The 27,860-nt window shown below is 41.6% G+C and overlaps 2 protein-coding genes and 1 pseudogene across 3 annotated transcripts in view; 1 reads left to right on the top strand and 2 right to left on the bottom strand.

Annotated features, from left to right (window-relative positions):
* LOC139393227 (voltage-dependent calcium channel subunit alpha-2/delta-1-like) overlaps positions 1–27,860 on the top strand; it is a 153,078-nt gene that overhangs the window by 74,776 nt on the left and 50,442 nt on the right. For both annotated transcript variants that reach the window (XM_071141676.1, XM_071141675.1), the window contains exons 7-9: positions 22,308–22,439; positions 26,366–26,435; positions 26,783–26,833. In XM_071141676.1, the coding sequence (XP_070997777.1) occupies positions 22,308–22,439; positions 26,366–26,435; positions 26,783–26,833 (253 nt within the window). The remainder of the gene's footprint in view (positions 1–22,307; positions 22,440–26,365; positions 26,436–26,782; positions 26,834–27,860) is intronic.
* LOC139393301 (zinc-binding protein A33-like) lies at positions 15,986–16,948 on the bottom strand. The gene has a single exon (XM_071141827.1). It carries the CDS (start codon positions 16,708–16,710, stop codon positions 16,099–16,101), a length of 612 nt encoding a protein of 203 aa, XP_070997928.1. The 5' UTR covers positions 16,711–16,948; the 3' UTR covers positions 15,986–16,098.
* On the bottom strand, positions 18,566–20,454 carry LOC139393129 (E3 ubiquitin-protein ligase TRIM39-like; annotated as a pseudogene).

The raw sequence follows: 27,860 nt of genomic DNA, 5'->3' as shown, positions 1-27,860 counted from the left end.
CAGGGACAGGGAAGATGGTTAAAATTGATGGGAAGATGGATGGAGCCAAATACAAGACCATTCTGGAAGAAAACCTGATGGAGTCTGCAAAAGACCTGAGACTGGGACGGAGATTTGTCTTCCAACAAGACAATGATCCAAAACATAAAGCAAAATCTACAATGGAATGGTTCAAAAATAAACATATCCAGGTGTTAGAATGGCCAAGTCAAAGTCCAGACCTGAATCCATTCGAGAATCTGTGGAATGAACTGAAAACTGCTGTTCGCAAATGCTCTCCATCCAACCTCACTGAGCTCGAGCTGTTTTGCAAGGAGGAATGGGAAAAAATGTCAGTCTCTCGATGTGCAAAACTGATAGAGACATACCCCAAGTGACTTACAGCTGTAATCGCAGCAAAAGGTGGCGCTACAAAGTATTAACTTAAGGGGGCTGAATAATTTTGCACGCCCAATTTTTCAGTTTTTGATTTGTTAAAAAAGTTTGAAATATCCAATAAATGTCGTTCCACTTCATGATTGTGTCCCACTTGTTGTTGATTCGTCACAAAAAATACAGTTTTATATCTTTATGTTTGAAGCCTGAAATGTGGCAAAAGGTCACAATGTTCAAGGGGGCCGAATACTTTCGCAAGGCACTGTACTTCATTCACTCTGGGACATGGTCACACTGTTATTAAAGCTACTTCATTCACTCTGGGATATGTCACACTGTTATTAAAGCTACTTCCTTCACTCTGGGATATGTCACACTGTTATTAAAGCTACTTCCTTCACTCTGGGATATGTCACACTGTTATTAAAGCTACTTCCTTCACTCTGGAATATGTTCACACTGTTATTAAAGCTACTTCATTCACTCTGGGACATGGTCACACTGTTATTAAAGCTACTTCCTTCACTCTGGGATATGTTCACACTGTTATTAAAGCTACTTCCTTCACTCTGGGACATGGTCACACTGTTATGAAAGCTACTTCATTCACTCTGGGACATGATCACACTGTTATGAAAGCTACTTGTGTGACATGTCCCAGAGTGAATGAAGTAGCTTTAATAACAGTGTGACATATCCCAGAGTGAAGGAAGTAGCTTTAATAACAGTGTGACCATGTCCCAGAGTGAAGGAAGTAGCTTTAATAACAGTGTGAACATATCCCAGAGTTAAGGAAGTAGCTTTAATAACAGTGTGACCATGTCCCAGAGTGAATGAAGTAGCTTTAATAACAGTGTTACCATGTCCCAGAGTGAATGAAGTAGCTTTAATAACAGTGTGACATGTCCCAGAGTGAAGGAAGTAGCTTTAATAACAGTGTGACCATGTCCCAGAGTGAATGAAGTAGCTTTAATAACAGTGTGACATATCCCAGAGTGAAGGAAGTAGCTTTAATAACAGTGTGACATATCCCAGAGTGAAGGAAGTAGCTTTAATAACAGTGTGACATATCCCAGAGTGAATGAAGTAGCTTTAATAACAGTGTGACATATCCCAGAGTGAAGGAAGTAGCTTTAATAACAGTGTGAACATATCCCAGAGTGAAGGAAGTAGCTTTAATAACAGTGTGAACACATCCCACAGGGAGGAACCACACAATCATAGGACTGTGACACCAACAAACAATAACTCATTAATTCTCTCACACACACGTGAACACACGCACAAACACACACACACACGAGGCAAAGGGGTGTTTGATAATCCCAAAGCCCTAACCGTTGTGTGTGTGTGTGTGGGTGTCTCTTACCCTCCAGCTGCAATTATTAATTGAATAACCCAAGCAAGAGCAGACATGCACACACACACACACACACACACACACACACACACACACACACACACACCGCTACTCACACACAATTCTCCACTCAGTAACAAACCTCCTGGAAAACTCTCAACCTCATATTACCCTTTTGGCAGAGCCTGAAGCCTGGGACAAAATTTGGGCTCTCGCCTAGCCCGAGGAAGGCCCGAGTTGCGATGATTGGTGATATGTGAAAGTCAGCTGACGGCTCAATGCGAATATACAGAATTGATCATCTTGAGAACCTGTTTCTTGTGTGAAAATAGCTTTAGGCTAAACTAGTGGGCAAAATCCCACTGACTTCAATGCAAGATTGAAGCAAAAACCAAATGCGCTTGCAAATCTCAAGGAAATGAGGCGAAAAGGAGGGAAGTGTTGGAACAGGGCCCAGGGAGTGCAGTAGTAGTGAATGGTGAGTATCGTTGAGTGAAAGGCTCTCTCTGATAGGATGATTGCAGGCTCTCACCACAGCCCCTTTCTGATACTGTAATCACAGCCAAGTGGAGTAATTACAGTGCTGATAGGACCACGGCAGCTGGCCAAGACACAGAATGACTGTGTCATGTCATCTCTGTGATAGTCCCAGTTTTCTGATGGTTTCTTCTTCTCCTCATTTCTCTTCATTGGTTCATCCTTTTGTCCTCCTCCATTCACTCCAGTCTCAGGAAACTCCTCTGTCAACTCTCTTCTCTCCTCCACTTGGCCGTTTTCACGTCCTCTCTGTCTCTCTGTCCGATCCCCTCATCCCTCTCTCCTCCTGACCCTCCTATGCCCTCTCCCTCTCTCCTCCTGACCCTCCTATGCCCTCTCCCTCTCTCCTCCTGACCCTCCTATGCCCTCTCCCTCTCTCCTCCTGACCCTCCTATGCCCTCTCCCTCTCTCCTCCTGACCCTCCTATGCCCTCTCCCGCTCTTCTCCTGACCCTCCTATGCCCTCTCCCTCTTGTTTCTCTCCATTCACCTGTTACAGAAAAATACACATGATTTCACGTGTGGAAAATCACATGATTTCCCATTAATTTTTACATGTGAAAACAACATGTTTTTGGAACACTTCAGATGTGATCACGTTTTCACAGTTTCTCATAGTTGTGTTACTGTTCAACTGATATTATAGGTGAATGTGACAGTGTTCACCTTGTTCTCTTTCCTTTCTCCCATCCCTTGTTCTCTTTCCTTTCTCCCATCCCTTGTTCTCTTTCCTTTCTCCCATCCCTTGTTCTCTTTCCTTTCTCCCATGCCTTGTTCTCTTTCCTTTCTCCCATGCCTTGTTCTCTTTCCTTTCTCCCATGCCTTGTTCTCTTTCCTTTCTCCCATGCCTTGTTCTCTTTCCTTTCTCCCATGCCTTGTTCTCTTTCCTTTCTCCCATCCCTTGTTCTCTTTCCTTTCTCCCATGCCTTGTTCTCTTTCCTTTCTCCCATGCCTTGTTCTCTTTCCTTTCTCCCATCCCTTGTTCTCTTTCCTTTCTCCCATGCCTTGTTCTCTTTCCTTTCTCCCATCCCTTGTTCTCTTTCCTTTCTCCCATGCCTTGTTCGCTCCTCTTCTTCTCTTTCTATTTATCCTTTATCTCTTCTCTTTTAATCATCCTCCTCATTCACTTCATCCTCTCCTTTCATGTTCTCTGCTCTTTATTTTCTGGTGATTATGACCAGGTTATTCTCTGTCTGTTGTAGCCGGGCTGTGTTGAGAGAGAGACAGAAATGTCCAGGTTGATTGATGTGTCCCCGCGGCAACACTGTTGTTGTGCTGTGACCCTGGTCGATTGGGATGCGTGGCGGCCATTAGTGATTTAACACCACTCTGCCACACACACACAAGCATGCAGACACACACAAATGCACACACACATAGAAATAGACATGGGTAGACACACACACACACACACACAAAACACACACTTCCCCGAAACTAGACCTGACCAGGGCTTGTGTTACCGTGGTGATCCGTCCCACTCCTCTGTCAACATCACGGCAACCTCGACCATCGCTGGGGTGACAGACACATTGCCGTGGAGATGGATTTGTTTACACGAAGCTTTGATTTGTTCTAGGTGTTTGGGTTTCATTAGGGCTCTAGGCCCCACCCCTGATGTGGCTGTTGAGGCTGATCAATGGTCCCCGGCCTAACTCTCTCTTCTGTCTCCCCGTTACTATTTTTCTTCCTTCTGTCTTCCTATCCTTCTCTCTTCCTCTCCTCACACTCGCACTCTCTCTCTCTTTCTCTCCTCGCACTCTCTCTCTCGCTCTTTCTCTCTGTCTCTCTCTCTCACTCTCTCTCTCTTTCTCTCCTCGCACTCTCTCTCTCTCTTTCTCTCCTCGCACTCTCTCTCTCGCTCTTTCTCCCTGTCTCTCTCTCTCTCTTCTTCTCCTCACACTCTCTCTCTCGCTCTTTCTCCCTGTCTCTCTCTCTCTTCCTCTCCTCGCACTCTCTCGCTCTTTCTCCCTGTCTCTCTCTCTCTCTTCCTCTCCTCACACTCTCTCTCTCGCTCTTTCTCCCTGTCTCTCTCTCTCTCTTCCTCTCCTCGCACTCTCTCTCGTTCTTTCTCCCTGTCTCTCTCTCTCGCTCTTTCTCCCTGTCTCTCTCTCTCTCTTCCTCTCCTCGTACTCTCTCTCTCTCTCTCTCTCTCTCGCTCTTTCTCCCTGTCTCTCTCTCTCTCTCTTCCTCTCTTCATGCTCACACTCTCTCTTTCTCTGTCTCTCTCTGTCTCTTTCCCATCTCTCCACATGGTTTTATGTTCTATAATCTCCATGTAACTACCATGTTCAAAGCACTATGTCCTCTGTGTCTGTGTTGGTACAGTGCATGGTGTCAGCTGCATCAGTGTGTATATTTCACAACACTGGTAGATCACAAAGCTGTGCTAGTGTTGACTCCATGAGATCTGACATGTGGCCCATTTGCTGTATAGATGAAGTGGGTTGTTATTTAGCCTTTCTCATCTTTTTCCCTTCCTCTCTCATTCGTCCATTCTCGTTCTGTCTCTCTCTCACCTATACTATGAGGCAGCAGCATTACCCCATCTCTTTCTTTGTCCTCTCTCCCCTCTTTTTTTCACGTTCTCCTCTCTCTCTCTCCCTCCCCCCACCTCTTTCTCACCCCAAATCTCTCTCTCCCCACCTCTCTCTCTCCCCCCACTAGCACCCCTCTTCCCTTTCTCTTCCCTCCCCCTCCTCTCTGAGCGTAGCTATGTTGGTTTGCTGCTGCTTTGGGCTGTGAATCATGGGAAACATCAGCTTGACATGCTGCCATCCCAGTGCCACTCTTTTGGGGAAAACACTGCATTTCTCAACCTAATTAGATACAGGGTGTATTAGCCAAATAGCATTACTAGCTACTATAAAAAAATCAGCTTTATCTCTCTGGCTCTCTTTGTATCTGTTGTCTCTCTCTCTTTCTCTCTTTCCTGTTGTCTCTCTCTCTCTCTCTCTCTCTCTCTCTCTCTCTCTCTCTCTCTCTCTCTCTCTCTCTCTCTCTCTCTCTCTCTCTCTCTCTCTCTCTCTCTTTCTCTCTCTCCAGTTGTCTCTCGTTCTCTCTCTCCAGTTGTCTCTTTCTCTCTCCAGTTCTCTCTCCAGTTCTCTCTTCTCTCTCCAGTTGTCTCTCTTTCTCTCTCTCCAGTTGTCTCTTTCTCTCTCCAGTTGTCTCTTTCTCTCTCCAGTTCTCTCTTCTCTCTCTAGTTGTCTCTCTTTCTCTCTCTCCAGTTGTCTCTCTTTCTCTCTCTCCAGTTGTCTCTTTCTCTCTCTCCAGTTGTCTCTTTCTCTCTCTCCAGTTGTCTCTCTCTCTCTCCAGTTGTCTCTTTCTCTCTCTCCAGTTCACTCTCTCTCTCTCCAGTTGTCTCTTTCTCTCTCTCCAGTTGTCTCTCTTTCTCTCTCTCCAGTTGTCTCTTTCTCTCTCTCCAGTTGTCTCTTTCTCTCTCTCCAGTTGTCTCTTTCTCTCTCCAGTTGTCTCTTTCTCTCTCCAGTTCTCTCTTTCTCTCTCCAGTTCTCTCTCTCTCTCCAGTTCTCTCTTTCACTCTCTCCAGTTCTCTCTCTCTCTCTCTCCAGTTGTCTCTTTCTCTCTCTCCAGTTGTCTCTCTTTCTCTCTCTCCAGTTGTCTCTTTCTCTCTCTCCAGTTGTCTCTTTCTCTCTCCAGTTGTTTCTTTCTCTCTCTCCAGTTGTCTCTTTCTCTCTCTCCAGTTCTCTCTTTTTCTCTCTCTCCAGTTGTCTCTTTTTCTCTCTCTCCAGTTGTCTCTTTTTCTCTCTCTCCAGTTGTCTCTTTCTCTCTCTCCAGTTGTCTCTTTCTATCTCTCCAGTTCTCTCTTTCTCTCTCTCCAGTTGTCTCTCTTTCTCTCTCCAGTTCTCTCTTCTCTCTCTAGTTGTCTCTCTTTCTCTCTCTCCAGTTGTCTCTCTTTCTCTCTCTCCAGTTCTCTCTTTCTCTCTCTCCAGTTCTCTCTTTCTCTCTCTCCAGTTCTCTCTTTCTCTCTCTCTCCAGTTCTCTCTTTCTCTCTCTCTCCAGTTCTCTCTTTCTCTCTCTCCAGTTGTCTCTCTTTCTCTCTCTCCGGTTGTCTCTCTCTTTCTCTCTCTCCGGTTGTCTCTCTCTTTCTCTCTCTCTCTTGTTGTCTCTCTTTCTCTCTCTCTCTTGTTGTCTCTCTCTCTTTCTATCTCTCCAGTTCTCTCTTCTCTCTCTAGTTGTCTCTCTTTCTCTCTCCAGTTGTCTCTCTTTCTCTCTCTCCAGTTCTCTCTTTCTCTCTCTCCAGTTCTCTCTTTCTCTCTCTCCAGTTCTCTCTTTCTCTCTCTCTCCAGTTGTCTCTCTCTCTTTCTCTCTCTCCAGTTGTCTCTCTTTCTCTCTCTCCAGTTGTCTCTCTTTCTCTCTCTCCGGTTGTCTCTCTTTCTCTCTCCAATTGTCTCTCTTTCTCTCTCTCTTGTTGTCTCTCTCTCTTTCTCTCTCTCCAGTTCTCTCTTTCTCTCTCTCCAGTTCTCTCTTTCTCTCTCTCCAGTTGTCTCTCTTTCTCTCTCTCCAGTTGTCTCTCTTTCTCTCTCTCCGGCTGTCTCTCTTTCTCTCTCTCCAGTTGTCTCTCTTTCTCTCTCCAGTTCTCTCTTCTCTCTCTAGTTGTCTCTCTTTCTCTCTCCAGTTGTCTCTCTTTCTCTCTCTCCAGTTCTCTCTTTCTCTCTCTCCAGTTCTCTCTTTCTCTCTCTTCAGTTCTCTCTTTCTCTCTCCAGTTCTCTCTCTCTCTCTCTCCAGTTGTCTCTCTCTCTTTCTCTCTCTCCAGTTGTCTCTCTTTCTCTCTCTCCAGTTGTCTCTCTTTCTCTCTCTCCGGTTGTCTCTCTTTCTCTCTCCAGTTGTCTCTCTTTCTCTCTCTCTTGTTGTCTCTCTCTCTTTCTCTCTCTCCAGTTCTCTCTTTCTCTCTCTCCAGTTCTCTCTTTCTCTCTCTCCGGTTGTCTCTCTTTCTCTCTCTCCGGTTGTCTCTCTTTCTCTCTCTCCGGTTGTCTCTCTTTCTCTCTCTCCGGTTTTCTCTCTCTTTCTCTCTCTCCAGTTGTCTCTCTCTTTCTCTCTCTCCAGTTGTCTCACTCTTTCTCTCTCCAGTTGTCTCGCTCTCTCCCTCCCTTTCGGATGTCTCACTCCTTCCCTCCCTCCCTCTCGGTCGTCTCGCTCCCTCCCTCTCGGTCGTCCTCTTGGTAGTCTCTCTCTCTACAGTTCTCCTTTTAGAGTCAGTGTGCTCTCTCTCTCCCTCAGTAAAACAGCATGATTATTGTAAACTCATTTTATTAAAGTAATCCTACCTGGGAAGAGAACAATTGGCTATTTTAATGTTTAAGTTATTTTTTTTTGTAGTTTCTTCTCCAGATCTTAGTCACTGAATCCGTTTTAGCAATAGACTGCTGCTATTGGATACTTGTCATTGTCAACTATGGTTAAATAGATGTGCTGTGTATTACTGTGCTGTTATCTATGTAGCCATTAGGTGGTCTTGTAGTTGACGCCCTCCCTATCACCACAGTTTAACCTCTAACCCTAGAAAATCAATGATATAGGTGTCATTTTTGGCTGTGTACGTGTGTGTGTGTCCAGTGGCGAACCGTGACTATAGGACCAAAAATCTTCCAATATGTTCTATCAAACTCAAAAATCAAGAAAATATATGAAAACATAGCATCACCATTTTCGCCAGTAGAAGTGGGAGATTGCGTTGTAGCTCTCGCACGACTGTGTGGTCTAGAATGGATTAGAATGGCAGCCCACAGGCAGCAAAATGGGAGACCCTGGTTAAAAACGTGTTTTAAACACTTATTTTATAGTGAAGTACACATTCAACACGTGGAGTCGTAAGTATTGTTCCTAGAGCTTCCGCATCGAGCCGTCTGTAAACAATGACAACATGAAAATGAACAAACCAGCTATTACTTCCCATTGCAAATCTATTTTTATCACATTTATCACACTAACTGGTGATCTAAAGTTGAAATGCAACTGTGTGTGTGTGTGTGTGTGTGTGTGTGTGTGTGTGTGTGTGTGTGTGTGACTACTAACTCAGCAATCAGTGTTCCAGTAGTTCTCTGATGTGACAACTCTTCCCCCAGAGTTACATTAATGGTTCCAACATCCATTTTCCGACTTGCTCTTTATGTCACTAAATGTGATTTAATCAGTGGAGTCCTATTAGTTTTGGACCTTTTATTTGGGTCTTACATTGTTTTATTCTGTAAAGACAAAAAGTGTCAGCCCCAGTCTGCAGCCCCGCCACTTGGTTTGTTATAAAGCTGAGGGATGGGGATTCAGCCAGCGGAGTTCTCCGTCCATCGCACAGACAGGAAGAAAGAAAAGTGGAGGTGTATGTTTTGTGGTTAACAACTCATGGTGTGATTGTGGTAAAGTACAGGAACTCAAGTCCATTTGTTCTCCCGATCTGGAATACCTCACCATCAAATGCCGATCGCATTACATCCTGAGATAATCTTCTTCTGTTATTGTCACGACCATGTATTTCCCCCCGAAGCCGACCCTCCGACGGCTCTATAGGAACTACGCATATCCTCAGGCCCAATTTATTGTGGCAGGGGACTATAATAAATGAAATCTGAGGAAAACACCAACGTTTTATCAACTCATCTCCTGTGCTACTCGCGGGATCGAGCTCTCCCCCTTCGACAAGGCACTCCCCCGCTGTTGCAGGAATTTAATTCCTCTGTTTTAATTCCCAATTAAAATTAAACACTCTGTCAATTCATAAGAATTTGTATGACCCTTATTTTATAGAAATGGACAGAGCCCAGTCTTAAAGTCAAATAGCAGCCTTTATTCACGAGAGTACTGAACACGATACAGTTTACCACAGGTTATAAACTGAAAATGACGTCATTAGTTTCAGCACCAACCCGTGCCATCTCCGTTCCAGTACAAAGGCGGTATCTCAAGCCTTCCCACATCTGTCTCCCTACCAATTTAATATAATTTACGAGCCAAGGTCTTCTCGTGTAGATAAGCATTCTAGCCAGTCTGAAGATATCGTTCATTCATTTCTACCAAGGAAAAGACAGTCATTGTTCTAACTCTTGACCACATTCACACACATTATATTCAGTACTGGGATCAAGAAAGAAAACTCATACATATACAGAATAGTATTCTGATTAGTACATATACAGTAACATAATAGTATTCAGATTAGTACATATACAGTAACATAATAGTATTCTGATTAGTCAGTCCTGATTGAAATGTATACATAATTAGTCATCATTGATAAAAATTCCCTTAACACCCTTTTGGCAAATCAGGTCATGCCTCCCCTCCTATAGGTAGAAACTTAAACAGGAAGTACCCATGGTAACGACTCTTGAACGTTGGTCTGACCAATCGGAATCTATGCTTCAAGACTAGGAAATGTTCTGCATTGCCTCTGAGAACAATATTGACGTATACACTGACTAGGTGACTAAGTTCATCAAGAAGTACATAGAGGATGCTGTTCCCACTGTGATGATTAGAACTTATCCAAACCAAAAACCACCGATAGATGGCAAAACTGAAAGAGCAGACCACCATGGCAAGGCGACTGGGAAAATGGACATGTACAAACAGAACAGCTATGCCCTCCGTAAGGCAATCAAAGAGGCAAAACAACAGTACAGGGACAAAGTGGAGTCCCAATTTAACGGCTCAGACATGAGACGTATGTGGCAGGGACTCCAGACAATCTCGGATTATAAAGGGAAAGCCAGCCACGTTGGGACACTGACGCCGCGCTCCCGGACAAGATAAACACCTTCTTCGCCCTGTTTGAGCAAAACGCATAGCCACCGACGTGGGCCAACGGCACTCATGAGGACTGTGAGCTCTCGTTCTCCGTGGCTGACGTGAGTAAGACATTTAAGCGTGTTAACTGTCGCAAGGCTGCCGGCCACGGGGACATCCGAAGCCGTGTCCTCAGAGCATCTGCAGACCAGCTGCCTGAAGTGTTAATGCAACCGCTGTGTCAGATTTCAAAAAAACTTTACGGAAAAAGCATAATCTGAGAACGGCGCTCAGAGCCCAATCCAGCCAATGAAATATCCGCCATTTGAGTCAACAGAAGTTAGAAATATCACTATAAATATTCACTTATCTTTGATTATCTTCATCAGAAGGCACTCCCAGGAATCCCAGTTCGACAATAAATGACTGATTTGTTCCATAAAGTTCATCATTTAGCCACTTGTTGTTAGCGTGTTCAGCCCAGTAATCCACCTTCATGAGGCGTGAGCACTTTGTCCAGACAAAAACTCGAAAAGTTCCGTTACATTCCGTAGAAACAAGTCAAACAATGTATGGAATCAATCGTTAGGATGTTTTTAACATAAATCATCAATAAGGTTCCAACCGGAGAATTTCATTGTCTGAAGAAAAGCACTGGAACGAGAGCAAACTCTGTCAGGAGTGCGCGTCACAAGTCTGAGACACCCTGCCAGACCACTGACTCAAAGAGCTCTCATGAGCCTCTCCTTTATAGTAGAATCCTCAAACCAGTTTCTAAAGACGGTTGACATCTAGTGGAAGCCATAGGAAGTGCAACCTCATCCATATCCCACTGTGAATTCAATAGGGACTGGGTTGAAATTCGACCAACCTCAGATTTCTCATTTCCTGTTTGGATTTCTTCTCAGGTTTTTGCCTGCCATATGAGTTTTGTTATACTCACAGACATCATTCAAACAGTTTTAGAAACAGGGTTCAACATAGAATCGTATATAATATTTCACAGCATGCTCTATTGCAGAGATATTTTTAGAATTGTTTATTTTACTGTAATATGAACATTTATTGGTTAATACATTTTATGATACACAGAAATGTGTTTTCTAAACTAATCCAATCTGTTAGTAATTTTGGTTGTTCCAGTTTAGATGATCGTGGTAGTCTTAGTTTTCAGTATTCCCTAGCATTGATTAACAATTCCACTTGGTGGATATGCTAACTCTGGCTTGATTCAAGTATTGAATTACACATCACTTTTCAAGCCAGCACAATGTGACTTGCAGGCCTGATGTGGCCTGTAAACCAGGAAATGATTAATAAACTGTAATAGGGTATACTGTAGCTAGGTGCCTCAAAGAAAGGCCTTATTTAAGTGATAACGCACAAGAAGCCCGTGTTCTGGAGGATATAATGGCATGGGTGTTGTTAGGCCCTAGACAAACACCGGCTTTGAGGGTTGTATCACTTTTATACAAAGGGTTACCAAAATATTCAAATAATGATTTACATATTTTAATTTAACGTTTTAATTAATTTATTCATACTATTTATCCTTCCACAAGATATAGTCCCGACACAAATCTAGGGTTGCTACCCAAGCCGGCTGGTCTATCGGTTCGGTTGCCAGAGAATTTAGAACGACCCAGTCGTTCGTTCTAAATGTTCTATTGCCATGCTTTCTGGCAACGTTCTTATCCCTTGCTTGCTAGCTAGACAACTACGGCTAACTTAGTCACGTCAAACAGTGCAGCCAGAATAACAACAAAGTAGCTGCATTTGTTTAAGGTGTTTTCTAGTGACATTTATTTGGATACATCCATAACAATGAGCTAATGATGCGCAATTTCACCTGGCATAGAAAATGTGATCTCCTCAGGACTCTGATGTTCAGAGGAGCTAGCCAATAACACAGCTAGCAGAATCACTTCAAACTGAAGCTGGAAAGACTGCAAACTAGCTGCACTTTGTTTCGTTTTACCTGTTTTCTATTGATAGTTCTTTGTATATATCCAGAAAAATTATGCCAGCTGATTCATGATTTCGACTGACTGAGAAAAGCTGCCTGCCTGTCTGTCTCATCCCGACTCCTGACTCCCGACACGTTTGCTGCTATGGGACAGCTGGAGAATGAATTTGAATATTGAAACAGTGTTGCAAATGTCGGAGAGACCGACTAAATTTTATTCAAATCTCTACTGTTGTAGATGCTTTTAATAGTGGAGATCAAGTTTACAGATGGCATGGCTGGGCTGATGAGACGGTGGATTCAGATGGAACAGATGGAACAGAGTAAATTGGCTAAATCTATGACGTTAAAATGACTGTGGTAACTTGTGGAATAGAAAACAGCTGGAATACGGTTTTAACCAATCACCATTCAGGATTAGACCCACCCATTATATAAGATACATGTATTGTATTGTCATAAATAATTTAATTTGAAAGGCTGATAAGGTTCTTGGTAGAACCCTTCATAGAGGCTTCTAGGTAGAACCATATACAGGGGGTTCTTTGAAGAACCCTACATAAAGGGTTTTTAGATAGAACCTTCTACAAAGGCACCAAAAGAGTTACCCAATGGGGACAAACCAAAGAACCCTGTATGGTTCTTCTTAGCACCTGTTTTTCTTAAAGTGTCGAATCAGTCAATTCAGTTGTAGTTTTAGCTTTAGAGTTTCCAACATTGCATTATGGGCGGATACTAGCCAATCTTGATACAATGTGTTACCATATAGCATTGAAAATAGTCCCCTAACCAAGGGACAAAGAGTTTAAACATACCGTTGAAAAAGAAAAAGGATTTGCACACAGTAAAAACAAAAAAGCAAAAGAGGTAGTAAACACACTAAAGCTTATCTTTCAATTTGTCTGTCCATGTTAATCTCTCTACTCACCTGCTTGTTTATGGATAATATCTCTGTTCTTTCTGTGAGAAAGTAGACACAGTGTATAGGTAGTGAATAGATATTTCTGAAGAGCTGGAGAGAGTTTGGTACCGTACACAATACACTGTATACTTCAGTTTTATTTTGACAAGGTGATGTTGAAATGCAGTGACAATGAGTCATCAAAACCATAGAAACAGACGATTACAAACACCCCCATATAATATACTCCCCCTAAAAAAATGACATCCAATTCAATCATATTTCATAGAATAAGGCTGTCATAAATACCCATCACTATTCTAAAGCTCTGGTGCTGTGCTAGACTGAATACCAAGTGTATCACTATTCTAAAGCTCTGGTGCTGTGCTAGACTGAATACCAAGTGTATCACTATTCTAAAGCTCTGGTGCTGTGCTAGACTGAATACCAAGTGTATCACTATTCTAAAGCTCTGGTGCTGTGCTAGACTGAATACCAAGTGTATCACTATTCTAAAGCTCTGGTGCTGTGCTAGACTGAATACCAAGTGTATCACTATTCAACTGAATGTATTTATCCAGACATCCTGAATGTTACTCAGTGTCCATTAAAGCTATTGAGGATCAACAGAGTATATGCATTGTATATATCTAAGTAAAACAAACATATAGTGCTGATATTATCAGAATTAAAACAATGCAGCATTAAACATTTCGTCCCCCTCAATGATACCCCCCCTTCCCCCGGCAAATTCAAACGAGACTATGCTGATATTACCAAAACATGTGCCAGTTATAGTGCCACCTTGTGGTCGATATGAATGTTTTTGCATATGTTGAGTCTTGTTGACAGTGTTTTCAACATGTGTACCAAATTTGTTACAATAGAAATATCTGTGACTGATTTGTGTTTCGGACCACATGAAAGTTTATTGGCCATTACGGCCATGTTGTTTTAGGTACTAGTCTGCAATATATTGCTTTGAGAGACGTTTGTCCATCAAGTTTCTTGCTGATCGGTCATTCAGTGCCAGAGGAGAAGCGTTTGAAGTGTTTTTCACCAAATTCTAAATGGTGGAATATCCATCGTGGTGGACCTTATGGATCCCTGCTGAAAATTTGTTCCTTCTGAAGAGGAGGACTGATGTCCTGAATTTCATGACTATTGGACAAACTGGGTGAGGGGCGTGACCTTTCAAAATGTGCATTTTCAATTGAAATATTCTCCCTGTGTTTTATGAAAGACTGAACTCTAATTGAGGTACTAATTTTACAGGTCAGTTAATAAACTACAGTGAAATATTCTCCCTGTGTTTTATGAAAGACTGAACTCTAATTGAGGTACTAATTTTACAGGTCAGTTAATAAACTACAGTGAAATATTCTCCCTGTGTTTTATGAAAGACTGAACTCTAATTGAGGTACTAATTTTACAGGTCAGTTAATAAACTACAGTGAAATATTCTCCCTGGTGTTTTATGAAAGACTGAACTCTAATTGAGGTACTAATTTTACAGGTCAGTTAATAAACTACAGTGAAATATTCTCCCTGGTGTTTTATGAAAGACTGAACTCTAATTGAGGTACTAATTTTACAGGTCAGTTAATAAACTACAGTGAAATATTCTCCCTGGTGTTTTATGAAAGACTGAACTCTAATTGAGGTACTAATTTTACAGGTCAGTTAATAAACTACAGTGAAATATTCTCCCTGGTGTTTTATGAAAGACTGAACTCTAATTGAGGTACTAATTTTACAGGTCAGTTAATAAACTACAGTGAAATATTCTCCCTGGTGTTTTATGAAAGACTTCTAATTGAGGTACTAATTTTACAGGTCAGTTAATAAACTACAGTGAAATATTCTCCCTGGTGTTTTATGAAAGACTGAACTCTAATTGAGGTACTAATTTTACAGGTCAGTTAATAGGTAAATTTTACAGGTACAGTGAAATATTCTCCCTGGTGTTTTATGAAAGACTGAACTCTAATTGAGGTACTAATTTTACAGGTCAGTTAATAAACTACAGTGAAATATTCTCCCTGGTGTTTTATGAAAGACTGGACTCTAATTGAGGTACTAATTTTACAGGTCAGTTAATAAACTACAGTGAAATATTCTCCCTGGTGTTTTATGAAAGACTGAACTCTAATTGAGGTACTAATTTTACAGGTCAGTTAATAAACTACAGTGAAATATTCTCCCTGGTGTTTTATGAAAGACTGAACTCTAATTGAGGTACTAATTTTACAGGTCAGTTAATAAACTACAGTGAAATATTCTCCCTGGTGTTTTATGAAAGACTGAACTCTAATTGAGGTACTAATTTTACAGGTCAGTTAATAAACTACAGTGAAATATTCTCCCTGGTGTTTTATGAAAGACTAGGTACTAATTTTACAGGTCAGTTAATAAACTACAGTGAAATATTCTCCCTGGTGTTTTATGAAAGACTCCAGTTAATAAACTACAGTGAAATATTCTCCCTGGTGTTTTATGAAAGACTGTGTTTTATGAAAGACTGAACTCTAATTGAGGTACTAATTTTACAGGTCAGTTAATAAACTACAGTGAAATATTCTCCCTGGTGTTTTATGAAAGACTGAACTCTAATTGAGGTACTAATTTTACAGGTCAGTTAATAAACTACAGTGAAATATTCTCCCTGGTGTTTTATGAAAGACTGAACTCTAATTGAGGTACTAATTTTACAGGTCAGTTAATAAACTACAGTGAAATATTCTCCCTGTGTTTTATGAAAGACTGAACTCTAATTGAGGTACTAATTTTACAGGTCAGTTAATAAACTACAGTGAAATATTCTCCCTGGTGTTTTATGAAAGACTGAACTCTAATTGAGGTACTAATTTTACAGGTCAGTTAATAAACTACAGTGAAATATTCTCCCTGGTGTTTTATGAAAGACTGAACTCTAATTGAGGTACTAATTTTACAGGTCAGTTAATAAACTACAGTGAAATATTCTCCCTGGTGTTTTATGAAAGACTGAACTCTAATTGAGGTTCTAATTTTACAGGTCAGTTAATAAACTACAGTGAAATATTCTCCCTGGTGTTTTATGAAAGACTGAACTCTAATTGAGGTACTAATTTTACAGGTCAGTTAATAAACTACAGTGAAATATTCTCCCTGGTGTTTTATGAAAGACTGAACTCTAATTGAGGTACTAATTTTACAGGTCAGTTTCAGGTCAATTTCAGGTTCAAACTCCATCTGTGTGATTGACAGGAGAGATGATCAGAGGAGTAGAGTTTTTACCACCATCATTGAGCAAAGGGCTGAAGTATGGATATAGTTTCTCAGTGAAGGTGTAGCCAGTGAAAGAGTAGATATGAGACCTGGCCTCCACATCATAAAATGAGACCTGACCCTCCTCATAATCCACAAACACCCCCACCTTCTGGGGCTTCTCTCTCATGCAGAGGTGGACACGGGTCGGGGCACAAGCTATGAACTTACTCCCATCCCTCAGGATCACTGCCCAGCGTCCATTATCAGGGCTTAATGCGACAGTCCCCTTTCTGTTGATAGACTCTCTGGCCACTCCTAAATTCCACTCAGTCTTCCCTGTAACAGTTACCTCATAGTAGAATCTCCCTGAGGAGAACCCTTTCTTTCCCAAGACATTAACGGCAGAATCAAACCTCTTTGGGTTATCAGGGAGCTTCTGTTTTTTTTCTCCAGTTCTCACTTCTTTCCCATTCTTAGACAGAATGAGCCAGGGGCTTGCTGTATCAGGGTCCAGAATAACATCCACTGCATACTGCTGAATCCTCTTCAGCTCATCATCAAACAACCTCTTCATCTCACTCATGACTGTCTCTTCTAGCTGACACACGGCTCTCCTCACAATCCCCACACACAGATCATTGTCCTTGGTGAGTGGAGGGCTGCACAGGGATGGGAAGCTCTGGAGGAGGTTTAGATCATCCTCAGTGTGTGAGAGCTGCTCCAGCTCACTGCTTCTTCTCTTTAGCTCAGTGGTTTCCTGCTCCAGCTCTTTAATGAATTCTTCAGCCTTCCTCGGTGACTACAGTACATCCAGACAGATAGAGCACAGGAATTGCTCTTCATACAGGAGACTACTGGAAGGTGGCCATATCTAGACAGAGAAAGAAAAGTCAAACCGTAAAAAAACCCCATCTAGAATCAGTCAACTAAATTGTAGTTTAAGCTTTCGAGTTTCCAACATTGTGTTATGGAGAGATACTAGCCATTTTAGACACGTGTTACCATATAACATAGAAAATAGTACTTTAACTAAAGAATAAAGAGTTTTAATATACTGTTGGAAAATACAAATAATTTACTCACATCAAACATGGTTGAATTTAATCTTAATTTAACTTAATTTATCTGTCCATGTTAATCTCTCTACTCACCTGCATGCGTTTGTGGGTAATATCTTTGTATTTTCTATGAGATAGTAGACCGTGTATTTAATAGACATTTCTGAAGAGCTGGGGAGAGTTTATTCCGTACTCAATACACTGTATACTTAAGTTTCATTTCAACAAAGTGACATTGTAATGCTCCTCCCAATCCACTTCAGCTAAGTGATGTTGAAATGGTCCTCCCCTCTTCCTGGAACAGTTAACTCCTTACATCTCTCAGATGCCAGTTTTCCATTGCCTGCAGGTTAGGAATTTTATAGCATATATATTTTATTTAGATTTAAGCCAATAATACATTATTTAAGTTAATGTGACTGTCCACTGTCATGTTTCTCTTCATCGTTTTCATCATTCACTCACTAATTCTTTGCCTTTATCTTCACAATGAGTGTTATGTTATTATCAGTTCAGAAAGGCAGACGGACAAGGTACATGTACATTTATTTTTTTGTAAAAAAACATCTTTGAGAATTATATACAATGATGAGTCAGAAACAAACCATTCATTACACACAACCCAATATCACATATATTTTCCCACATTTACATTAGTCTACTATTCCAAACTGATGTCATAAATAGCCATCACTATTCTAAAGCTCTGGGACTGTACCTGACCAAATACCAATTCTATCCCTTTCAACTGGATTTGAAAAATCCTCAATGTTACTCAGTGTTCATTACAGCTAATGAGGATCAACAGAGATATACAGTGTGCATAATACCTACACTCTTAGAAAAAAGGATTCCTAAAAGGTTATTTACAGAGGGATAGGGTTCTACCAATAACTATTTTGATCTGAAGAACCCTTTTTGGAAGACAATGGTTCTTTGGAAAGCAAAACGGATTCTTTGGAAAGCAAGAAGCGTTCTACATAGAACCATATATAATATTTCCCAGCATGCTCTATTGCAGGAAGATTTTCAGAATTGTTTGTTTTACTGTAATATCTGTGTTTTTGCATGTACATTGAACGGTTGATTAATTGTATGCTACACAAAGATAATATCTAAACTAATCCAATCTGTTTGTAATCTGTTGTTCCAGTTTAAATAATTGACGTTGTCTCAGTATTCAATCTTTCCTACCCTGCAGTCATTCTGAATGCAGGTTGGGGGTGATTAACAATTCCAATTGTTGGATATCCTAACACTGGCTGGATTTAGGAATTACACATCACTTTGCAAGCCAGCATAATGTGACTTCAGGCCTGAAGTGGCCTGTAAACCAGGAGATTCCTAACACCAATGTGTTATGGCATAACTAGGCCCTCAGACAAAGGCCTTATGATACATGCAATGCATTGTCATAAATAATGACATTTTAAAGACTAATAAGGCTGGTGGAACCGTTCATAGAGTGTCCTAAGAAGAACCCTCCAAAGATAAAAGGTTTCTCGGTAGAACCCTTCATGGCAGTTCTGTGAAAAACCTTTAGATGTTAGTAGTTCTTGGTAGAACCCTACATAGAGGGTTCTAGGTGCAACCATAGAGAGGGGGTTATTTGAAGAACCCTACATAGTGGATTATAGATAGAACCCTCTGCAAATGGTTGTACCCAGCACCAAAAAGGGGTGCCCCATGGTTACAAACCGAAAACACCTGTATGGCTCTACTTAGCACTTTTGTTCTAAAGAGTGTAGGTAAAACAAACATGTAGTGCTGATATTATCTGATAAAAAACAACATCCCCTGAAATCTCTCCCAGATATGAAGTCATACCTTGTTGTGAGCCTGAGATATTGGTAATACAGGTCAACTGTTACATTGCTGCTGCATTCTGTACTCATCATGTCTAACAGACTGACAGATGGACTACTGACTATAACAGACAACAAGCACATCAGTAATACTCTACAGTGAAATATTCTCCCTGGAGTTTCATAAAAGAGAACTCTAATTGAGGTACTAATTTTACAGGTCACTTACTTTCAGGTTCAAACTCAGTCTGTGTGATTGACAGGAGAGATGATCAGAGGGGCAGAGTTTTTACCATCATGATTAACACCAGGGTTGAAGCATGGATATAGTTTCTCAGTGAAGGTGCAGCCAGTGAAGGAGTAGATATGAGACCTGGCCTCCACATCATAAAAGGAGACCAGCCCCTCCTCATAATCCACAAACACACCCACCTTCTGGGGCTTCTCTCTAAGGGAGAGGGGTGTAAAGATGGGGGCACAAGCTGCGTACTTACTTCTATCGGTCAGGACCACAGCCCAGCATCCACTATCAGGGGACAGTGTGATATTCCCTTTCCTGTTTATAGACTCTCTTATAGAATCCCTCCTTTCCCAAGACAATAAGGGCAGGATCAAACCTCTTTAGGTTATTAGGGAGATTCTGTCGTGTGTCTCCATATGTTACTTCTTTCCGATCCTCAGACAGGATGAGTTCACTTTGTGCTGTATTAGGGTCCAGAGACACATCCACTGCATACTGCTGAATCCTCTTCAGTTTGATTTCAGGCAGCTTCTCAATCTCTTTATTCAGTGTCTCCCCCAACTGACACACCGCTCTCCTCAAACTAATCACACAGAGATCACTGTGAACACTGATCTCAGACCAGTCCTTGGTGGGTGGAGGGGTGCATAAGGATGGAAAGCTCTGGACTAGATGGAGGTGATCCTCAGTGTGTGAGAGCTGCTCCAGGTCAGTGCTTCTCCTCTTTAGCTCAGTGATTTCCTGCTCCAGCTCTTGAATGTGTTCTTCAGCCTGCCTCTCTGCTGCTTTCTGCTTCTTCTCAATCACCGGCATAATGGGACATGCAGGCCTGATGTGGCCTGTAAACCCGGATATTCCTAACACCACTGTGTTCGGGTATAACTAGGGCCTCAATGAAAGGCCTTATTGTATATGTTATGTCTCGTATTGGCTCCCGAGTGGCACAGTGGTCTAAGGCACAGCATTTCAGTGTTAGAGGTGTAACTAAAGACACCCTGGGTCGAATCTAGGCTGTATCACAACCGGCCTAGATTGGGAGTCCCATAGGGCGACTCACAATTGGCCCAGCGTTGTCCAGGTTTGGCCAGTGTAGGCCGTCATTGTAAATAAGAATTGGTTCTTAACTGAATTGCAGAGTTAAATAAAGGTTCAATCATTAAAAAAAGAAAATTCAACTACATTTTAAAGGCTAATAAGGCTGGAGGGTTCTAATCGTTCATAGAGGGTTTAGTTTTAAATTCAACTACATTTTAAAGGCTAATAAGGCTGGAGGGTTCTAATCGTTCATAGAGGGTTTAGTTTTAAATTCAACTACATTTTAAAGGCTAATAAGGCTGGAGGGTTCTAATCGTTCATAGAGGGTTTAGTTTTAAATTCAACTACATTTTAAAGGCTAATAAGGCTGGAGGGTTCTAATCGTTCATAGAGGGTTTAGTTTTAAATTCAACTACATTTTAAAGGCTAATAAGGCTGGAGGGTTCTAATCGTTCATAGAGGGTTTAGTTTTAAATTCAACTACATTTTAAAGGCTAATAAGGCTGGAGGGTTCTAATCGTTCATAGAGGGTTTTAGTCCAAACCCTCCAAAGATAAAAAGGGTCACGGTAGAAGCCTTCATAGACAGTTCAAGCAAGAACCTTTAGCTGATCATTTTTTGAGGGGTACAACCCTTCCTAGAGGGTTCTAGGTAGAACCATATACAGGCAGTTAACTTATGGGTACAAGCCAAAGAAGCCTGTATGGTTCTACTTAGCACCTTTTTTTTCTAAGATTGTATAATCAGTTGTAGTTTTAGCTTTAGAGTTTCCAACATTGCATTATGGGCGGATACTAGCCAATCTTGATACAATGTGTTACCATATAGCATTGAAAATAGTCCCCTAACCAAGGGACAAAGAGTTTAAACATACAGTTGAAAAAGAAAAAGGATTTGCACACAGTAAAAACAAAAAAGCAAAAGAGGTAGTAAACACACTAAAGCTTACCTTTCAATTTGTCTGTCCATGTTAATCTCTCTACTCACCTGCATGTGTTTGTGGATAATATCTCTGTCCTTTCTGTGAGAAAGATATAGATATATCTGAAGAGCTGGAGAAAGTTTGGTACTGTACAGAATACACTGTGTACTTCAGTTTCATTTCAGCTTAGTGACAGTGCAATGCTCCTCCCCATCCACATTTCTTCCCCATCCACTGTTCCTCATGGAAGTTAACCCATTACATTGCTGAACTCTCAGATGCCAGTTCTCCATTGTCTGTAGAGTATGAATTTGTAGTGTGTGTGTGTGTGTGTGTGTGTGTGCACACACACTAAAAATTCATACTCTACAGACAATGGAGAACTGGCATCTGAGAGTTCAGCAATGTAATGGGTTAGCTGTAGTTTTAGTTTTAGCATTAGAGTTGCCATCATTGCGTTAATGGCAGATACTAGCCAATCTTGATACATGGCGTTACCAAATAACATAGAAAATAATCCTATTACAAAAGGATAAAAAGTTTAGCATACAATAAACACGGTAAAGTTAACATAACTATCAATGTTCATCTCTCTACTCACCTTTATGTGTTTGTGGTAATTTATTATCTTTGTCCTTTCTGTGAGATAGTAGACTCAGTGTGTACGTATTTAATAGATATTTATGAATAACCTGAGAGTGTGGTACCGTACCCAATACACTGTATACAGTACTTTAGTTTAATTTCTGCAAAGAATGTTGAAATGCTTCTCCCCATCCAATATCGCTAAGCACCTTGTTCTTCCTGGAGCAGTTAAGCCAGGACCACTGTTTTCCCACGTGGACAGATTTTGACGGGAGTGAAACCTCTCGCTTCGGCTCTCTCTCTCTGGGAATATTCATCTATTGCGTCAATAGGATTTCTGTACATAATTTTGAGTTAAATCATGTTGTTATGTGTCTTGTATACCAATTCGTCACCTCAAAGGAAGTCCCCTCAGAAAATGAGTTGTTTAAGTCAAATGATCAAAAACAGTTGTAAATATCACAGAGTGGGCCTTTAACTCTGTTATGTGAATACTAATGTGTATGTATGCGTATGTGTTTGTCTATCCCACAGCCACCATTGTGCTGAATGAGCTGAACTGGACAGACGCATTAGAGGCCGTGTTTAGAAAGAACAAGGAAGAGGATCCTACTCTACTGTGGCAGGTGTTTGGCAGCGCCACCGGATTGGCTCGCTACTTCCCAGGTGAGTAGCCAGCCAGCCAATCGGCTTACGCCCTCAGCCCATGACCTTAAAGTGGCTATTGATGGAGACGTAATGCGCTGGGCCACTTTGTCACGTTGTATTTACTCAGCACTCACACACACTGAAAAAATACACAGAAAGAGAGAGAAAGTTCACTCTCTCACTCTCACACACTCACACACACACACACACACAATAGAGCACTCTCTCACACACACGCGGAGGTTGGGAAAACAGTGAGTCACGGCGATCCCTGTGTTTGTCACCAAGGCCTGGGTAGCTATGGGCTTGTGACACAGACACAGGGACGGGGACAGAGACGGGGACAAGGACACGGGGACAGCCATCAATAGCCTCCTTATGCCCTACCTCTGACATGACCGACCTGAAAAGCACTTTGTGAAAATTGTTAATGTAGAACGTTTTTTTTTAAATATACAGTGCCAGTCCAAAGTTTGGACACCTACTCATTCAAGAGTTGTTGTTTTTTTAAAACTATTTTCTACATTGTAGAATAATAGTGAAGACATCAAAACTATGAAATAACACATGGATACATGTAGTAAACAAAAAAATGTTAAACAAATCAAATAAAAAAGCCAGTCTTTGCCTTGATGAGAGTTTTGCACACTCTTGGCATTCTCTCAACCAGCTTCATAAGGAATGCTTTTCCAACCATCTTGAAGGAGCTCCCACATATGCTGAGCACTTGTTGGCTGCTTTTACTTCACTCTGCAGTCCAACTCATCCCAAACCTTCTCAATTGGGTTGAGGTCGGGTGATTGTGAAGGCCAGGTCATCTGATGCAGCACTCCATCACTCTCCTTGGTCAAATATCCCTTACACAGCCTGGAGGTGTGTTCCAGGTCATTGGCCAGTCCTCTTCTGGCTGTGCCGGGTGGAGATTATAACAGACCAAGATGTTCAAATGTTCATAGATGACCAGCATGGTCAAATAATAATAATCACAGTTGTTGTCGAGGGTGCAACAGGTCAGCACCTCAGGAGTAAATGTCAGTTGGCTTTTCATAGCCGATCATTCAGAGTATCTCTACCGCTCCTGCTGTCTCTAGAGAGTTGAAAACAGCAGGTCTGAGACAGGTAACACGTCCGGTGAACAGGTCAGGGTTCCATAGCAGCAGGCAGAGCAATTGAAACTGGAGCAGTAGCACAGCCAGGTGGACTGGGGACAACAAGGAGTCATCAGGCCAGGTAGTCCTGAGGCATGGTCCTAGGGCTCAGGTCCTCCGAGAGAGAAGAAAGAAAAAAATAAAGAAGGAAAGAGAGAGAGAAAGAGAAATAGAGAGAGCATACTTAAATTCACACAGAACACCGGATAAGACAGGAGAAATACTCCAGATATAACAGACTGACCCCCCGACTCATAAATACTGGAGGCTGAGACAGGAGGGGACAGGAGACACTGTGGCCCCACCCGACGATACCCCCGGACAGGGCCAAACTGGCAGGATATAAACCCACCCACTTTGCCAAAGCACAGCCCCCACACCACTAGCGGGATATCTTCAACCAGCAACTTACCATCCTGAGACAAGGCCGAGTATAGCCCACAAAGATCTCTGCCACGGCACAACCCAAGGGGGAGCGCCAACCCGGACAGAAAGATCACGTCAGTGACTCAAACCACTCAAGTGACGCACCCCTCCTAGGGACGGCATGGAAGATCACCAGTAAGCCAGTGACTCAGCCCCTGTAATGGGGTTAGAGGCAGAGAATCCCAGGGGAGAGAGGGGAACCGGCCAGGCAGAGACAACAAGGGCGGTTCGTTGCTCCAGTGCCTTTCCGTTCACCTTCACACTCCTGGGCCAGACTACACTCAATCATAGAACCTACTGAAGAGATGAGTCTTCAATAAAGACTAAAAGGTTGAGACCGATTTTGCGTCACTCACATGGGTAGGCAGACCATTCCATAAAAATGGAGCTCTATAGGAGAAAGCCACAGTAAGGTGTCCTGCGTCTTGTGACCGTACCGCACGTGTAGGTATGTATGGCAGGACCAAATCGCAAAGGTAGGTAGGAGCAAGCCCATGTAATGATTTGTAGGTTAGCAGTAGAACCTTGAAATCAGCCCGGGCCTTAACAGGAAGCCAGTGTAGAGTGGCTAGCACTGGAGTAATATGATTAAATATTTTGGTTCTAGTCAGGATTCTAGCAGCCGTGTTTAGCACTAACTGAAGTAAGATCTTAACCAGGCTACAACTTGTCCGTGTAGACTAATGTTGGTTTCCAATCTCTCCAAAAGAATGTGGTGATCGATGGTATCAAAAGCAGCACTAAGGTCTAGGAGCACGAGGACAGATGCAGAGCCTTGGTCTGACGACATTAAAAGGTCATTTACCACCTTCACGAGTGCAGTCTCAGTGCTATGGTGGGGTCTAAAACCAGACTGAAGCGTTTCGTATACATTGTTAGTCTTCAGGAAGGCAGTGAGTTTCTGCGCAACAGTTTTTACTAAACTTTTTGAGAGGAATGGGAGATTTGACGGTTGGAACCAAAAATCTCAAATTTGGACTCCTCAGACCAAAGGACATATTTCCACCAGTCTCATGTCCATTGCTTGTGTTTCTTGGCCCAAGCAAGTCTCTTCTTATTATTGGTGTCCTTTAGTAGTGGTTTCTTTGCAACAATTCGATCATGAAGGCCTGATTCATGCAATCTCCTCTGAAAAGTTCATGTTGAGATGTGTCTGTTACTTGAACTCTGTGAAGCATTTATTTGGGCTGAAATATGAGGTGCAGTTAACTCTAATGAACTTATCCTCTGCAGCAGTGGTAACTCTGGGTCTTCCTTACCTGTGGCGTACCTTATAAGAGCCAGTTTCATCATAGCGCTTGAAACTTTAACAATTCATGACATTTTCCGCATTGACTGACCTTCATATCTTAAATGAATGATGGACTGTCACTTCTCTTTGCTTATTTGAGCTGTTCTTGCCATAATATGAACTTGGTCTTTTACCAAATAAGGCTATCTTCTCTATACCACCCCTACCTTGTCACAACACAACTGATTGGCTCAAACACATTAAGAAGGAAAGACATTCCACAAATTAACTTTTAACTGTTAATTGAAATGCATTCCAGGTGACTACCTCATGAAGATGGTTGCGAGAATGCCAAGAGTGTGCAAAGCTGTCATCAAGGCAAACCGAGGCGACTTTGAAGAATCTAAAATCTAAAATATATTTTGATTTGTTTAGCACTTTTTTGGTTACTACATGTGTTATTTGATAGTTCTGAAGTCTTCACTATTATTCTACCTTGTAGAAAATAGTACAAATAAAGAAAAACCCTTGAATGAGTAGGTGTGTCCAAACTTTTGACTGGTACTGTATTTCAGATTTGTTGAATATAATAACATCAGCTGAAACAGTATTAAGTGTGTGCTAAAGCAATCTATTCACTCTTTATGGTAGTAAGTTACACTGGGATTCAAGTAAGTTTAAGTTGAGAGAAAAGAAAGAAACCTACACACTGCTCTTGCTAGTATCACTGCTGTTATGAAGCTTTATGTGTCAGCCTTAAGGCCTTCTTTAGAGCTTTTGTGAGTGTTTGTCATTTGCACCCTTATGTAGACATTGCTCCACCCACATCCGTTCAATGCAGCGAATGGTGTTGAAGTCAAGGAAAATGAAACGTGTTACCAAATATAACAATGTGCATTTCAGAAGCATTCTAATAAAATGTGTACATAAAACCTATTCAACACGTCTGTAAAACCACATTTATAATACAAGTGAGTTGAATATAAAATGCAGTGTTTAAAGTCAAACTGTTATGCTGGTTAGTAGTCTCTGTCTGGACTCAAATGAAGCATTATGCTTTTACTGTGAAGTGTGTTGTCTTTTCAAATGCACTTTAATTAAATAAACCTTGATTTGATTAAAATTGTCTTTGTTCCCAGCATCCCCTTGGATGGACTCGCGAAAAACGCCCAATAAGATCGACCTCTACGACGTCCGGCGGCGACCGTGGTGAGTGGAGGCATTGAGCCTGTCTCCTTTGTCTCCTCGTTCTCCAACTCTCCAAGTGTTTCTCAGAACGAACATTACCTGCCCTGCTTGAACCCAGCTTTTTGGTCCCCATATTAAACACTGTTTGAGAAACACACACAAATGTGTACACACACACACACACACACACACACACACACACACACACTAAGATGCATAACCCTGTTACTTTACAATTGACATTTAAAAGTCAGCCTGCTTTTGACAATGTTTTTTTCTGTTGGTCTATTTGGTGGAATCATTAGACACGAGGTAAACGTCTCACGTGGTTTTTCACCACTGTATTTATTTGCTTGTTTGTTTACCAGGTACATTCAGGGGGCGGCGTCTCCTAAGGACATGCTGATCCTAGTGGATGCGTGAGTGACTCTCTTTTTGTGATTCACATTTACAGTCAGAATCCATTTCATGACCAGTCAGAAAAACAAGTTCTGACCCCCCCCCCCCCCCCCCCACCAGCCTGTAATGAGCTTAGAGCTGCATCAGCACTCTCATGACTTGGAGAGACTGAGGAAATAGAATACGTCATGAACTATAGCGAAACCATCATTTGTTTTGCTGTGAATGTACACTACCATTCAAAAGTTTGTGGTCACTTAGAAATGTCCTTGTTTTTGAAAGAAAAGCCATTTTTTGTCCATTAAATTAACATCAAATTGATCAGAAATGCAATGTAGACAATGTTAATGTTGTAATTAATTTTTATGTTTTGAATTTTTTTTAATGGAATATCTACATAGGCATACATAGTTATCAGCAACCATCACTTCTGTGTTCCAACGGCACGTTGTGTTAGCTAATCCAAGTTTATCATTTTAAAAGGCTGAATGATCATTAGAAAACCCTTTTGCAATTATTTTAGCACAGCTGAAAACTGTTGTGCTGATTAAAGATGCAATAAAACTGTCCTTCTTTAGACTAGTTGAGTATCTGGAGCATCAGCAGTTGTGGGTTTGTTTACAGGCTCAAAATGGCCAGAAACAAATAACTTTCTTCTGAAACTCATCAGTCCTATTCTTGTTCTGACAAATGAAGGCTATTCCATGAGAGAAATTGCCAAGAAACTGAAGATCTCGTACAACGCTGTGTACTACTCCCTTCACAGAACAGCGCAAACTGGATCCAACCAGAATAGAAAGAGGAGTGGGAGGCACAATTGAGCAAGAGGACAAGTATATTAGATTGTCTAGTTTGGGAAACAGACGCCTCACAAGTCCTCATTGGCAGATTCATTAAAAAGTACTCGCAAAACACCAGTCTCCACGTCAACAGTGACGAGGCGACTCCGGGATGCTGGCCTTCCAGTTCTTTCAAAACAGTTTCTAAGTGATCCCAAATTTTTGAGCTGTAGTGTACACCTAAGAATTCTCAACCACAATTACACTT

The sequence above is a fragment of the Oncorhynchus clarkii genome, chromosome 33 (genome assembly GCF_045791955.1).
Source record: "Oncorhynchus clarkii lewisi isolate Uvic-CL-2024 chromosome 33, UVic_Ocla_1.0, whole genome shotgun sequence".
Classification (NCBI taxonomy): domain Eukaryota; kingdom Metazoa; phylum Chordata; class Actinopteri; order Salmoniformes; family Salmonidae; genus Oncorhynchus; species Oncorhynchus clarkii.
The sequence above is the reverse complement of the archived record's forward strand: the minus strand, read 5'-3'. Positions and strand labels throughout refer to the sequence as shown.

Bases quoted from the DNA above. Each gene is read 5' to 3' on its own strand.
- LOC139393301 (XM_071141827.1), bottom strand. From the start codon at position 16,710: ATGAGTGAGATGAAGAGGTTGTTTGATGATGAGCTGAAGAGGATTCAG.